This window comes from Cervus elaphus, chromosome 33 (assembly GCF_910594005.1).
Source record: "Cervus elaphus chromosome 33, mCerEla1.1, whole genome shotgun sequence".
Lineage (NCBI taxonomy): Eukaryota > Metazoa > Chordata > Mammalia > Artiodactyla > Cervidae > Cervus > Cervus elaphus.
The window spans coordinates 46,865,994-46,878,096 of NC_057847.1; the positions used below are offsets into that span (position 1 = coordinate 46,865,994).

The 12,103-nt window shown below is 32.8% G+C and overlaps 1 protein-coding gene across 6 annotated transcripts in view; it reads right to left on the minus strand.

Annotated features, from left to right (window-relative positions):
• Nucleotides 1–443: 443 nt before the first annotated feature.
• Nucleotides 444–12,103, minus strand: part of RIF1 (replication timing regulatory factor 1) — a 59,136-nt gene continuing 47,476 nt past the window's right edge. For 4 of the 6 annotated variants that reach the window (XM_043894236.1, XM_043894233.1, XM_043894235.1 and 1 more), the window contains exons 31-36: nt 11,899–12,045; nt 11,495–11,572; nt 11,290–11,405; nt 10,752–10,905; nt 7,148–7,256; nt 444–6,676 (exon numbers count right to left, since the gene is read on the minus strand). In XM_043894236.1, coding sequence (XP_043750171.1) covers nt 6,462–6,676; nt 7,148–7,256; nt 10,752–10,905; nt 11,290–11,405; nt 11,495–11,572; nt 11,899–12,045 — 819 coding nt within the window. In that variant the 3' untranslated portion in view covers nt 444–6,461. The remainder of the gene's footprint in view (nt 6,677–7,147; nt 7,257–10,751; nt 10,906–11,289; nt 11,406–11,494; nt 11,573–11,898; nt 12,046–12,103) is intronic. The other 2 variants (XM_043894237.1, XM_043894238.1) reach the window with 2 other exon arrangements.

Consider the following 12,103-nt stretch of genomic DNA (forward strand, 5'->3'; position numbering starts at 1 on the left):
AAGGGGGATAAACTATAAGTATAGGATTAATGGATTAAACACTACTATACATAAAACAGATAAGCAACAAAGATTTACTGTGTAACACAGGGAACAATATTCAGTATCTTGTAATCTATAATGGAAATAATATGAAATAAAATATATAAATATAAAACTGAAAGTCACACAATATTATAAATCAACTATCCTTCAATTTCTTTTAAAGTATGACTTTAGAAGTGTGTGGAACCTTTGAATCTATGAATAAAACAGAGATCCTCTCTGGTTAGAAACAGGCCATAAAAGAGGGCAAGAATATGAATGGTTCATATGGTCATGGAGGAATACAATACTCATTTTTTGGCTGGTGTCTGAACCATTTAATTAATTTCAGGAGGCCTCACTGAAACAAACAAAAAAAAATTAAAAACCCAAACACCAAAGAAAAACAAGTACCAGAATTTACTTTTTTCTTTTTAAATTTTATTTCAGATTAAAGTGCATTTCTTTAAAAATGTTCCAATATCCAGTTTCGATTGGCAACTGAAAACAGTCAACTCTCAATAGATCATGAAAGTTTTACTGTGGATCAGACAGAGTCTCTCTCCTTCAACCAGTCATAATGAACCTGAAAATACAACTTTAGTCTAGGTGTACCTGCTTCAAACATTGTATAAACATTAAACAAAATGGACTGTACCCTTATTTTCCATCTACTAGTACAGGTAATCAAGGAATGAACACATACTTCTGTGAAGTTTCAACTTAAATCATTCGACTTATCAAATATAAATACTTTTTGAATGTAAAACTAAGCTCTCTTAGAATTTATCAAGTGATGAAAACAAAATTATTATAGGGCTAATAAATGACTGATTTGGCTTCTTTCAGTCCTCTTCTAAGTGCATATTAGTCAAGTCTATCCACAAGAGGTAGTGTTTAAGATTGAAAGTAATCAATTACTCACCAACACAGAAAGCAAACTCCCACACCCCACCCCCAATTTGTTTTACAGGTGTGATTTAACCTATTAGTGCCAGATGCCTTTCCTTCACATATCACGTCCCTTAATATCCATGGCAAACACATAATAATGTTTTAAGAATTTAAGAAGGAGAAAAAGGTATACCTAAAAAATACTAGTATCTTCTAGTATATGCATATTTGAGCAACAGTAAGACATAAATGAAAACAAGGCAACTCATTTTATAAGATAAAAAAAAAAAAGATAAAATATAAATGATGGATATAGAAATTAAATAAAAAACCCTATTCTGCCAGCTAGAAGTAACCAAACTGACAACATGCCATATATGAACAAAACTACTGCATATGTCAAGGACTGGCACAATTTAAGGGTCAGCGAGTAGTAAATATGTAATTATGTTTGTTACTACAGGCCACCCAGTCTTTAGACTACTCAATTCTGCCACGATAGCAGGAAAGCAGCCAAACATGTAAATAAGCACGGCTGTGTCCCAAAAAAACCTTATTTACCAACAAAACAATTTTATGCATTTTAATTTGTCACAAAATATTTCCTTTTCAACCATTTAGAAAACATAAAATTCATTCTTAGTTCCTTAAATGTAAAAAGAAGTGGCAGGCTAAGACTGCTGTCTTGTTTCCTATTATAAAAATCAACTCTTAATTCCATTTTTCTAGAAAATTTCCATTCCATAAAAATAAAAAATTCTTCAGACACCTGTTAATTATTCAATTAAGTATCAAAACAGCTATTATTCTACATTCCATTTTCAGTACCATGACACTATTTTGAAAGTAAGCTTTCTACTTGTATGCAGTTCATCCATTTAAGAAGTCAGTCTTTTGTTGGAATTATTTACTGATGGGAGGTGGAGTATTAAATAATATATTTCTAAATAATTACCCAAGGGATTAATAAATATTATGATACTGTATTATATATAGAGTAACTTCAGGGACCACTGGCTGTCAGCTACTTTCAAAATATAAAGGTAACTGTTTCTCTATACTTAATGGTCTAATTCTTTATTGCTATTTCAATCGATCTTTCTCTTCTATTCATCATTTATCAATGCATCAATCTCAATCAACATGTACATTTGCTGGTAAGCTTAGTTTCATCCAATTATAAAATGGTACACTGTGGCATAAAGATATTGTTCCCTCTATTACAAGTAGAAAACCAAAAGCTACGGAGGTTCTTTTCTTCCATGTGACATCAATTTAAAATACTGTCTTTTTTTATAATCACAGGTAAGGAGAAGTTAACTTTTATTCTCATGGCATATTTCAGGGGAGTAAGCATTTACAGCTTGGCACTTAGTTTTAACTGCTCTTTGGTGAAAGGCTTGGCACAGAAAGAAAAAAAAAATGGTAAAGATCACACTGTAAATTTAACATTCCATTCCAAGAACTAAATGAACACTCATAATTGTATTAGACTACAGATCTAATTTACAGATCTTCAAATCAAAATGACTCAGATTTTAATGGAACTTTCAAAGAGCAATATACAAAACCTGGCATATAATAGATACTATTAACTGGGCCATGAAAAACCACAAAGACCAGATGTGTTTTACAGATTGAACAATCAATAAATTTTGATAATCAGTTTTTAAAAGCCATTACTTCTGACATTTCCTTAATTAAGTGCTTTAGATGAGGGCAGTTCTTATAATAAAATTATTTACTTTTAATAAACATGAAGGAAAATATCATCTTAAAAGAATGCCAAAAAAACCCTTCATTTTTGAACATCAGACTACTCAACTCTTTCAACTCCATTTTACAACAAAATAGGAAGTTTCAATCACATACTGTCACAGCACTCACCAGGTCTTCAGTAAACTGAGTATCAAGGCACACTTGTCAGAACTGACTTATTACAGCACTGCTAACTTCACTGCCAAATTAACCTTTGTCAGGGATAGCCTATTTTCAATGTTTATTAATAAAATAACGAAGTCCTATAACCTAGAAGGCATGATTTAGAGACTAAATTCATCTCTAGTATTACGAAAATTTACCTTTAACAACAAAAAAAGTCAGAACATAATTCATATATGCTCCTAAGACTCCACATTGTCCAAACTGCTTAATCAGCTTCTTGGTAACATAAAATACTTACTTTTATATTAAAAGGCCCCATATTAGGCAAAATCCTACCTTTAACAATTTTATTTAAATTTTTTAACTTTAATATGAAGCCTTCAAGACCAGTCGGAATCCTCAATTCAGACATCTGAAAAAGTTTCTTAAAGAGAGACTAATTGTTATATTTTGTGGCAATAATTTTAAGGATATAAATCTGCCCGGGTTATCAAAAGCTAATTTGGATCTTGAAATCTCTTAGACCTATGACCACAAATGTAGTACACAGACATCAGCATTTGTATGGATCACACTGGGATTCTTAGAAATGAACTATTAGGCTCTCATCACATACCTACTGAATCAGAATCTGCATTTTAACAAATACATGCAGGTTTGAGAAGCACTGTATTAAAAGTCAGGACTTCACTCTAATGTTTGTATACAATGTATAAGACCTTTCTAATGGCTTAGGGATAAAATGGACATGTGTTGTAATAATGAGCAGGCAGCTAACTCCCCTGACTCAAGCCCCAGCCTAATAACATTAGCAACTGCTTTTTTTTAGGACCTCTAACCCTGGCTCACAAATAATCTCCCAGAAAATCAGTTATGAAGAATGCTAGAGAGAAACTAGGCTTTTCTTAGTGGATTATAAAGTCAAAGTCGGAAGGAATGGCATTAAAAAAAATGAGTTAAGTTTTCCCATCTTTTGTTAAATTTCAACTAAGCCTGCCTTTAAAACAGCACTCACTTTTAACTACTCATCTATTTAAAAATCAAAACAAAACTCTACTTGTATATTTTCCACATACCCCTCCCATTTTTCCAATTTTCCCAATTTTCTTGCCTTCCCTCTCACCTTTAGTCAAAACACAACTGAATTTTCTTGACATTTTTATGATTCTTAAATATAAAACACCCCTGACTACTACCAACCTGCACAGGAACAGAATCATGGAAAATTCATATTCAAATCTTATTTTTTACTACATTATTCACCTAAATCATCCTATAACCGACAAAGAAACTAGAGCAAAAGCTCTCCACTATTCAACAATGGCTTTCAAACTTGTTCAACTGCAAAGCATCTTTACTTATGTGCTCACTGAAATACTGGAAATTCATTTTTGAACATGAAAAATTATACTATGGTTCTGCATGCAACTATATTCTTTATAAATGCATAAAATAAAAAATGACATTTGAGTGTTCTTAGTAATGTTTGTCATGTTTTATTAACCATTAGAAATTATTTGAAAAAACTTTAATGGTAAAAAGACACACACTAGAGCTGATCATGGAATATTAATGCTTTTTGCTCTTCCAGAAACATTCAGGAAAAAAAATCTGCAGAAAGTTTTAAGGCAAGAATATTGAAAATAAAGAGTCTAAATATACACATAACTATATCAACAACTGAAGATTTAGCAAATTGGTTTTTAAATATTTTAGAATATATCCTTGTTAAACCAGGATGTTCTAAAATTAGTATCTGCACTTGCATCAAACTTGTGATTTAAGTAAATGGTATTCATTTTGGTCACATGTTCTGCCATACTGTTCACCTTCCCAAGAACTTCAGTCCACCAGCAAGTTGAGTTTAGCGCACACAAATATTAAGATATGAGGTCAGGAAATGAGTTACTTATGGTTTCTCTCAACATACATACATATCCCTTCTACTAACACCTGTTCAATCAAAACGTGCCTATTTACTCAAATAGTACTTGGGGAATAAATGACAAACAAATTAAACCAAAATTATAAGTGTTTAAATTCAAGCCACAGTCCTTCAGGTTCAATGGTCCCAGATTTTCTTTTAAAACCATCCATCCTCAGCATATAAATATCAAACTTAGACCCCAATATATTTACAATGTAATGATAACAGATTATGAAAAAGAAACCAACTTTTATCGTGACTGGGTGGCAGTCCCCTTCTGGATATAAAGCTAACCAAGACACAAGGATTAAACTTTCCGTAAGCTGCTAAAGAATATGTGCCTTTTCAAGTAGGGGTGACTTCTGAATTAAGCCTAAAACTGAGATTACTCGTTCTATTTAGAAAATACAAGTGAGATATTTGTTAAAAAGATGTAACAAATATGGGAAAGGCAGGCACTAATACCAGTTGGTAAAATTAGAAATGTTTTAATTACATACACCCTTTTTAAACTCAATAAAACATTTTACATATTTTGAACAGTTTTCAGATTTCTCCCAAGTTTGCTTTAGGTATAGGTGGAAAGAGCAGATAAGCTCTAGGCTTCTTATGATCCAAGTTATAATGAAAATACTCAAGCTAACTCCCCATTGAAAAGAAATGTAATGAGGCACTATTTCTAGTGGCTGATCCCCTCTTTCAAACCAAAAGGAAAAAAAAAAAGGTTATGGGAATGAATAGCAAGGTTGTCATGTAACACTTTCTCATTTCTAGTACTTGTTCTGCTTATTTAGAAAATAAACTCATGTTTAACTATTAACTAAGTACAAAACTATTTGTTGTTTTATTTGTAGATACAGAATCCTACAAATATCTGCAGCAATCCCACGAAGCACTTCTATTATCCATACTGATATCTCAGTATTCAATATATACAAAATTATGTTTCTATTAAACAAAGGTATTCACAAGAGGCTACAGAAACACTCATGCAACTAACAAAGACTGAAATTTATAAATTAAAGACTTAATCTATACATAATGTACAAACAGTCGTGCATTTTTAAATGAATAGTATATATCTCATAAGAGTATATTTTCACAGGCAAATGCTGCTGCACAAGTATTTGCTAATGCAAATTAATGGAATCACTAAATTCTGCTTTACTATTTAACTCCCAAAGTTGAAACTTTTGATTATTTTTCTTGAAAGCTGTCCAAATGAAGCTGACGTCTGTGAAAAACATTCCAAAAAATTCTTTTGCCTCTCATTTGAGGTGTTTTACCAAGAACAAATTTCTTAAACCTCAAGCACAACAAACAAATTAAAAAAAAAGAAAAGAAAAGAAAGTATAAACATCAGTTAAGCAAAAACTTCAAATAAAAATTTTCAGTTTTTCTTAGAACAAGTATATTACATAAAATGTTTCATTAAAATATGCATGAGTACGTAAAACAAAATTTATGCTTTTGCTTGTAGTTTCTTCTTTCACATTTCAGTAAACTACTTTAAGTTCTGGAAAAACTATGCAGAGCAGCCAAGAAAATATGTTATATAGGAAAGATTGCTCTCACTCAACAAAATTTAACTGACTTAATAAGCTATTGCTCTTTAGCATTTGAAGTTACCAACTTTGCAAACATTCAGTCCAAACTTGTGCTATATTTCAGAACTTACTTTATGAGTCAACAAATCCAGTGATTTTTAAAATTTCAATTTTCTCTTAAAACACTAAAAAGAATTTTCATGGGCTGGTGACCTCCAACGTGACTGCAGATTTTTAATTATACAGTTTGCCATGCTACCAAGTTTCTCATGCATTTCAAACAGCTGGCTCCCTGAATAATTATGGAGATCTTCTGAATCTAGTTGAAGAGCAAGTGCACTAATCTGTGCAACAAGATTTTTAGATAACGGAGCTTCTAAAGTAACAGGATCAATTAAATCTAAAGGAAAGAAAAGAAAATAGCACAATTAAAATCTATTCCAGATACATCTTAACTTGCATCTCCTTCTAAGTTAATAAAAAATTTAAGTGCTTAGGTTTCAAATTAAGAGTGCACGCTGAGGTAGCTCCTGCTCAAGATCAAGAGAGTGAGGCTACAGAAAAATTACCATAGCTTATTCTGTGCCACTAAAGAAACCCTGACTACTTCATTTTCATGAACATAACATAACTGGATCTCAATGTTTAGTTTATATCCTCATTTTAGATCTTAATAGAATAAAAGTTGCCAATAAGAGAAAAAGCAACTGGATATATTTGAAGTCATCAGTTATTTTTTCTGTATTTGACAACTATCACACAAAAAAATTCACAGAGCATGCTCAAATTAGAACTAAAAGCAGAGTAACAAAATACTTCTTCAATAAAGTCAACCAATCTTATAAAACTATCCCATTTTGTTAAAATATACCTGAGGCAAGTCTTTCTTCATCAGGAGAGATAGATTTATTTTCCATTCCATTTATTGTTTTTTCAGAAATATCAAAAACTGGAATCTCTTCTAGTCCACGAGACTTCACCTTGATTTATGCATTAAGATAAGTAAAAATAAAAACAAAAGTGACAAACTGAGTTATTTTTAACAGGACTAATAATAATAAAACCACTAATACTGGAAAAGAATCTGACATACTATGTTTTACAGCCTAGCTAATATTGTTAAGAACCCACGGTTCTACTAACACAAAAATATAACTATGTAGTGTTTTTTCAAAGAGATGGTTAAGGCATTCATATTATTTCTTAATGAATTTGTCCAGAAATATAGCCATGGTAGCCAAGAAAAATTACATTTTATTCCCCAGGTTTGAGAACATGGGAAAAGCAAGTCTAAGGCAGACATTTTCAAGCTTAAATATATGGACTTCTTTTTTAAAAAAGAACACAATTTCCAAAGGTCTGGGAACAGGACTTATTGATTGCTGATTGAGAAAATGCTAATTTCAGATTGGTAAAGTTACTTCTGTTTAGTCATTAGATCATGTCCAACTCTTTGCAACCCCATGGACTGATAATTTCATCCAAAAACAAAGACCCCTGAATTCAATGACTTAAAATTTATCAAACTTAAATTTCCCCTTCCTCAACACCTGTCCATCAACTTTTTAACCATCCCCACAACTTAGGTTTATAAAAATGTGAAGGGACACTACCTGCAAGATTTGTAATCTGGAGAATAAAATTAAGGGGTTTTACTTAGCTGCTTAAAATCACTGGGGGTTGTTTAGTCTCTATAAACAACTGACTCTTTTGGCCACTCCATGGACTACAGCCCACCAGATTCCTCTATTCATGGAATTTCCCAAACAAGAAAACTAGAGTGGGTTGCTCTGTCCTTCTCCAGTGGATCTTCCTGACTCAGGTATCTAACCGGCATCTCCTGCATTTGGCAGGCACATTCTTTACCGCTGAGCCACCAGGGAAGCCAGAGTTCCCCTATGACCCAGCAATTAGATTCTGTTACAGATATATCCAAGAAAAATAAAAAACATGTCCACACAAAAACTTGTATATGAATGTACGTAACAGCATATTTGTAATAGAAAAGGGTGTAAACAACCCAAATGTTCAACAAGTGACGAATGGATAACCAAAATGCTGTAGTCACAGAATGAGGTATTACTAGGTTGGTGCAAAACGTAATTCTAGTTTTTCACACTGTTGAAATTCATCATTTGATACTGAAATACATTCTAAAATAAAGGTGGTTATGTTATACATCATTTTAATGAGCATTTCTCGCTTTTTTTTTGCTAATGACTTATTACTTGATATTTATATTTATTAAGACTATGGAAATGATATTACACAAAAAACAAGTGTGAGCAATTTTCTTATTTGAGTTCAAAATGAGTCACAAAAAGAGCAGTCAACTCACAACATCAACAACGCATGTGGCCCAGGAACTGCTCATGAATGTACAGTGCAGTGGTAGTTTAAGAAGTTTTGCAAAGGAGACAAGAGCCTTGAAGATGAGAAGTATAGTGGCCGACCATTGCAAGTTGACAAAGACCAACTGAGAGGTATCATCGAAGCTGATCCTCTTACAACTACAAGAGAAGTTGCCCAAGTACTCAACGTCGACCATTCTACAGTTGTTTTGTGTTTGAGGTAAATTGGAAAGGTGAAAAGGCTTGGTAAGTGGGTGCCTCATGAGCTGACTGCAAATCAAAAAAATCATCATTTTTAAGTGCTGTCGTCTCTTATTATACAACAAACCATTTCTCAGGTGGTAACATGCAATGAAAAGTGGATTTTGTACAACCAGCAATGACCAGCTCAGTGGCTGGGCTGAGAAGCTCCAAAGCACTTCCCAAAGACAAAATTGTACCAAAAAAAGGTCATGATCACTGTTTGGTGGTCTGCAGCCCATTTGATCCACTATAGCTTTCTGAATCCCGGAGAAACCATTACAACTGACAAGTATGCTTAGCAAATCAATGAGATATACCGAAAACTGCAACCCCTGCAGCTGACATTGGTCAACAGAATGACTCCAATTCTTCTCCACAGTAACATCTAACATGTTGCACAACCAACACTTCAAAAGTTGAACAACTTGGGATACAAAATTTTGCCTCATCTGCCACATTCACCTGACCCATCGCCAACCAACTACCACTTCTTCAAGCATCAACAACTTCTTTGCAGGGAGAACAATTCCACAACCAGCAGTAGGCAGAAACTATTTTCAAGAGGTTCATGGATTCTCAAAGGATAGATTTTTTACACTACAGGAATAAACAAACATTTCTCACCGGGAAAAATGTGTTGACTGTAATGGTTCCTATTTTGATTAATAAAGATGTGTTTGAACCTAGTTATTAATATAATGATTTAGAATTCAAGGTCTGAAACCACAATTACTTTTGCACCAACCTATTATTTATAAAGATGAATGAAGTACTAATACTTGTGAACCTTGAAAACACTATGTTCAGTTAAAGAAACCAGTCACAAAAGTCTATATACAGTTATAAGAACCGACCTTTTAAGAAATGTCCATGATAGGAGAGACAAAATTAATAGTTGCCTTGGGGGTGGAAGTGCAGTGACTGATGAATGAGTAGAGAGGTTGTTTCATTTTTTAAAAGAATAAAAAATGTTCTAAAATTAGGTCTTGGTGAAGGCTGTGGTACTTTGTGACTGTACTAAAAAACCATTTGTGTGCTTTGGGTGGGCGAATTTTATGGTATGTGGCTGTACCTCAGTAAAGCAGTTTCAACTCTTCATCTTACAAAAATGCAAATCACTAATAGTTGTTTTTGTTGAACTGGTTAAACGTTTTAAAAAATCAAACAAAACTAATAATAAATCAAGGACTTTTAAGAATACTAAAGTCTTCAGTAGCCTGCAAACCCTGATCTCAGAAATTCTAATAGAACACCATTTTTACTCTTAACATACTCCATTTTTTATATATTCACAGTTTTCCCTATTGATGAATACATAAAAGGTTTCTGAATGGGTTTCAGGAGAGTTTGTAAATTCTTTTGAAACGATTTAAAAAGTTTTCTATATGTATTTTTAGAGGGAAAAGAATCTCGGTTTTCGTAAGAATCTTAAGAAATGTCCATAACCTGAAATGTTTGTGTGTTAAAAGTTGAAGAACAAGTTAAAAAAAAATTTGATCACAACTGCTTTGGATATCAAAATCAAAATACTGTTAACCACAAATCTGCAAGATTTTGGGGGGGTAAATGTTTAGATTTGAACATCTAGGTTTTAGAAACAGCAGCCAGGAAACCAATCACTTATTTGGTAGACATAAAAGATGAGCTAGAAAAGTAGAATTCAAAGAATAAAGAGGTGTAATACACAATAACAGTACAAAATAAATAAACTTCTCTGTGGAATTATAAATCAACGTTTTAAGTTACTCTTGACTGCAGGGGAAAGGAAGTTAAGGCATCATACAAAATGAGCTTTTAAAGCAAGAATACTTGAAATGCAAACTTCTGGAGTTGTACTGTTTGATCATTTATTCATACACAATTTAACATCTACGGCATTACCTGTTGCTCATGATATATTCTGAGAGCCTTTTTCACGTTAGACACTTTTGGAGAACGGATAGGAAGAGTTTTTATTTCAGATGCTGTAAGGGTACTCAAATCGCCAATTGTTTTTATATTCTTGGCTCTAATGAGCTGTCCCAGTCCTCTTGCCCTAAAGAGATAAGAGAAACAGGAAAAATGTCACAAAGTTTTATATTTTCTATTTGTAAGGGCCTATCCAATTGATTTTCCTGATTTAAGCTCAATCATAACAAAATTTACATAGACACACCTATCCCACAGAGGATAGATATCGTGCATTTAAAACAAAATTTGAATCTGATTTATATGCCTGGCTCAAGCAAGATTAACCGTTCAATACTTCTATTACTGCCCTATCTCAATCATTTTCCCAGCTGTATTTTCATTTACTTCTAAAATAAAATGTATGAAAGTATGGATAAATAAATTCTAAACATGAGAAGCCTGATCATTTAAACATCCCTGTTAACAAAGTGGCATCTCTAGGTATAGACCAAGATAAATAACCACTTACCACATGTTGGATGTAATCTGAGGTAAAATGATGTCAACTGGTGCTACACAGTTCACCAAAGCAGGGTAAACACTTTCTGTTGGGCATGGCACAGATTCCTTAGACATTTCTGCAATCTTAGAATAAATTTCAAAAGCTGTTAAACAGAGGTCACCTAACTGAACATGAAAATATAAAGTTGCATGAAAACTAAAGCACTTCTTACTAAACACTTCTTTGAGCTCTTAAATTTAGAGCTACGTGATCCTGGGGACAGAAATCCTTTGGCTGAAGTGGTATTATGCTAGACAGAAGAAAGGAGAAAAAAAACTCAGAACCCTAGGTAACTATAATTTTACAAGTTTATTTTCACAACTGACAGACTGCAGTCATATTTTACAATTTTCAGAAAATGTAAAATGTAATAACAATACTACTGGATCAACTACTTGCTTGGCTCATCAATGCCTCTTACCACCTCTTCTCTTCATGTCTGCTTACCAAGTAAGCAGACAAAAGAAAAATATATCCAAACAAAGTACGTTTTGTTTCTTAAAAAGTTAATATTAAGACAAATTGCTCTATGCAATTCTGTGTTTGCATATGTGTTTTTTAAAGCCTACAGCTTACCTTAGATTGCACAGTAGGTGAAGTTTTAACACTTTTTACCATGAAAGAACTATTTGAAGAATGGCACCTAACAATAGGGCATCGCCTATCAATGTCATCTGCCAATCCTGCTTGGTATATAGGATCTGCAAAGGAGACACGGCGAACCTGAAAACATTTAAGTCATGTTTTTATTTTTAAAAAGTTTAAAAAAATAATACCATAA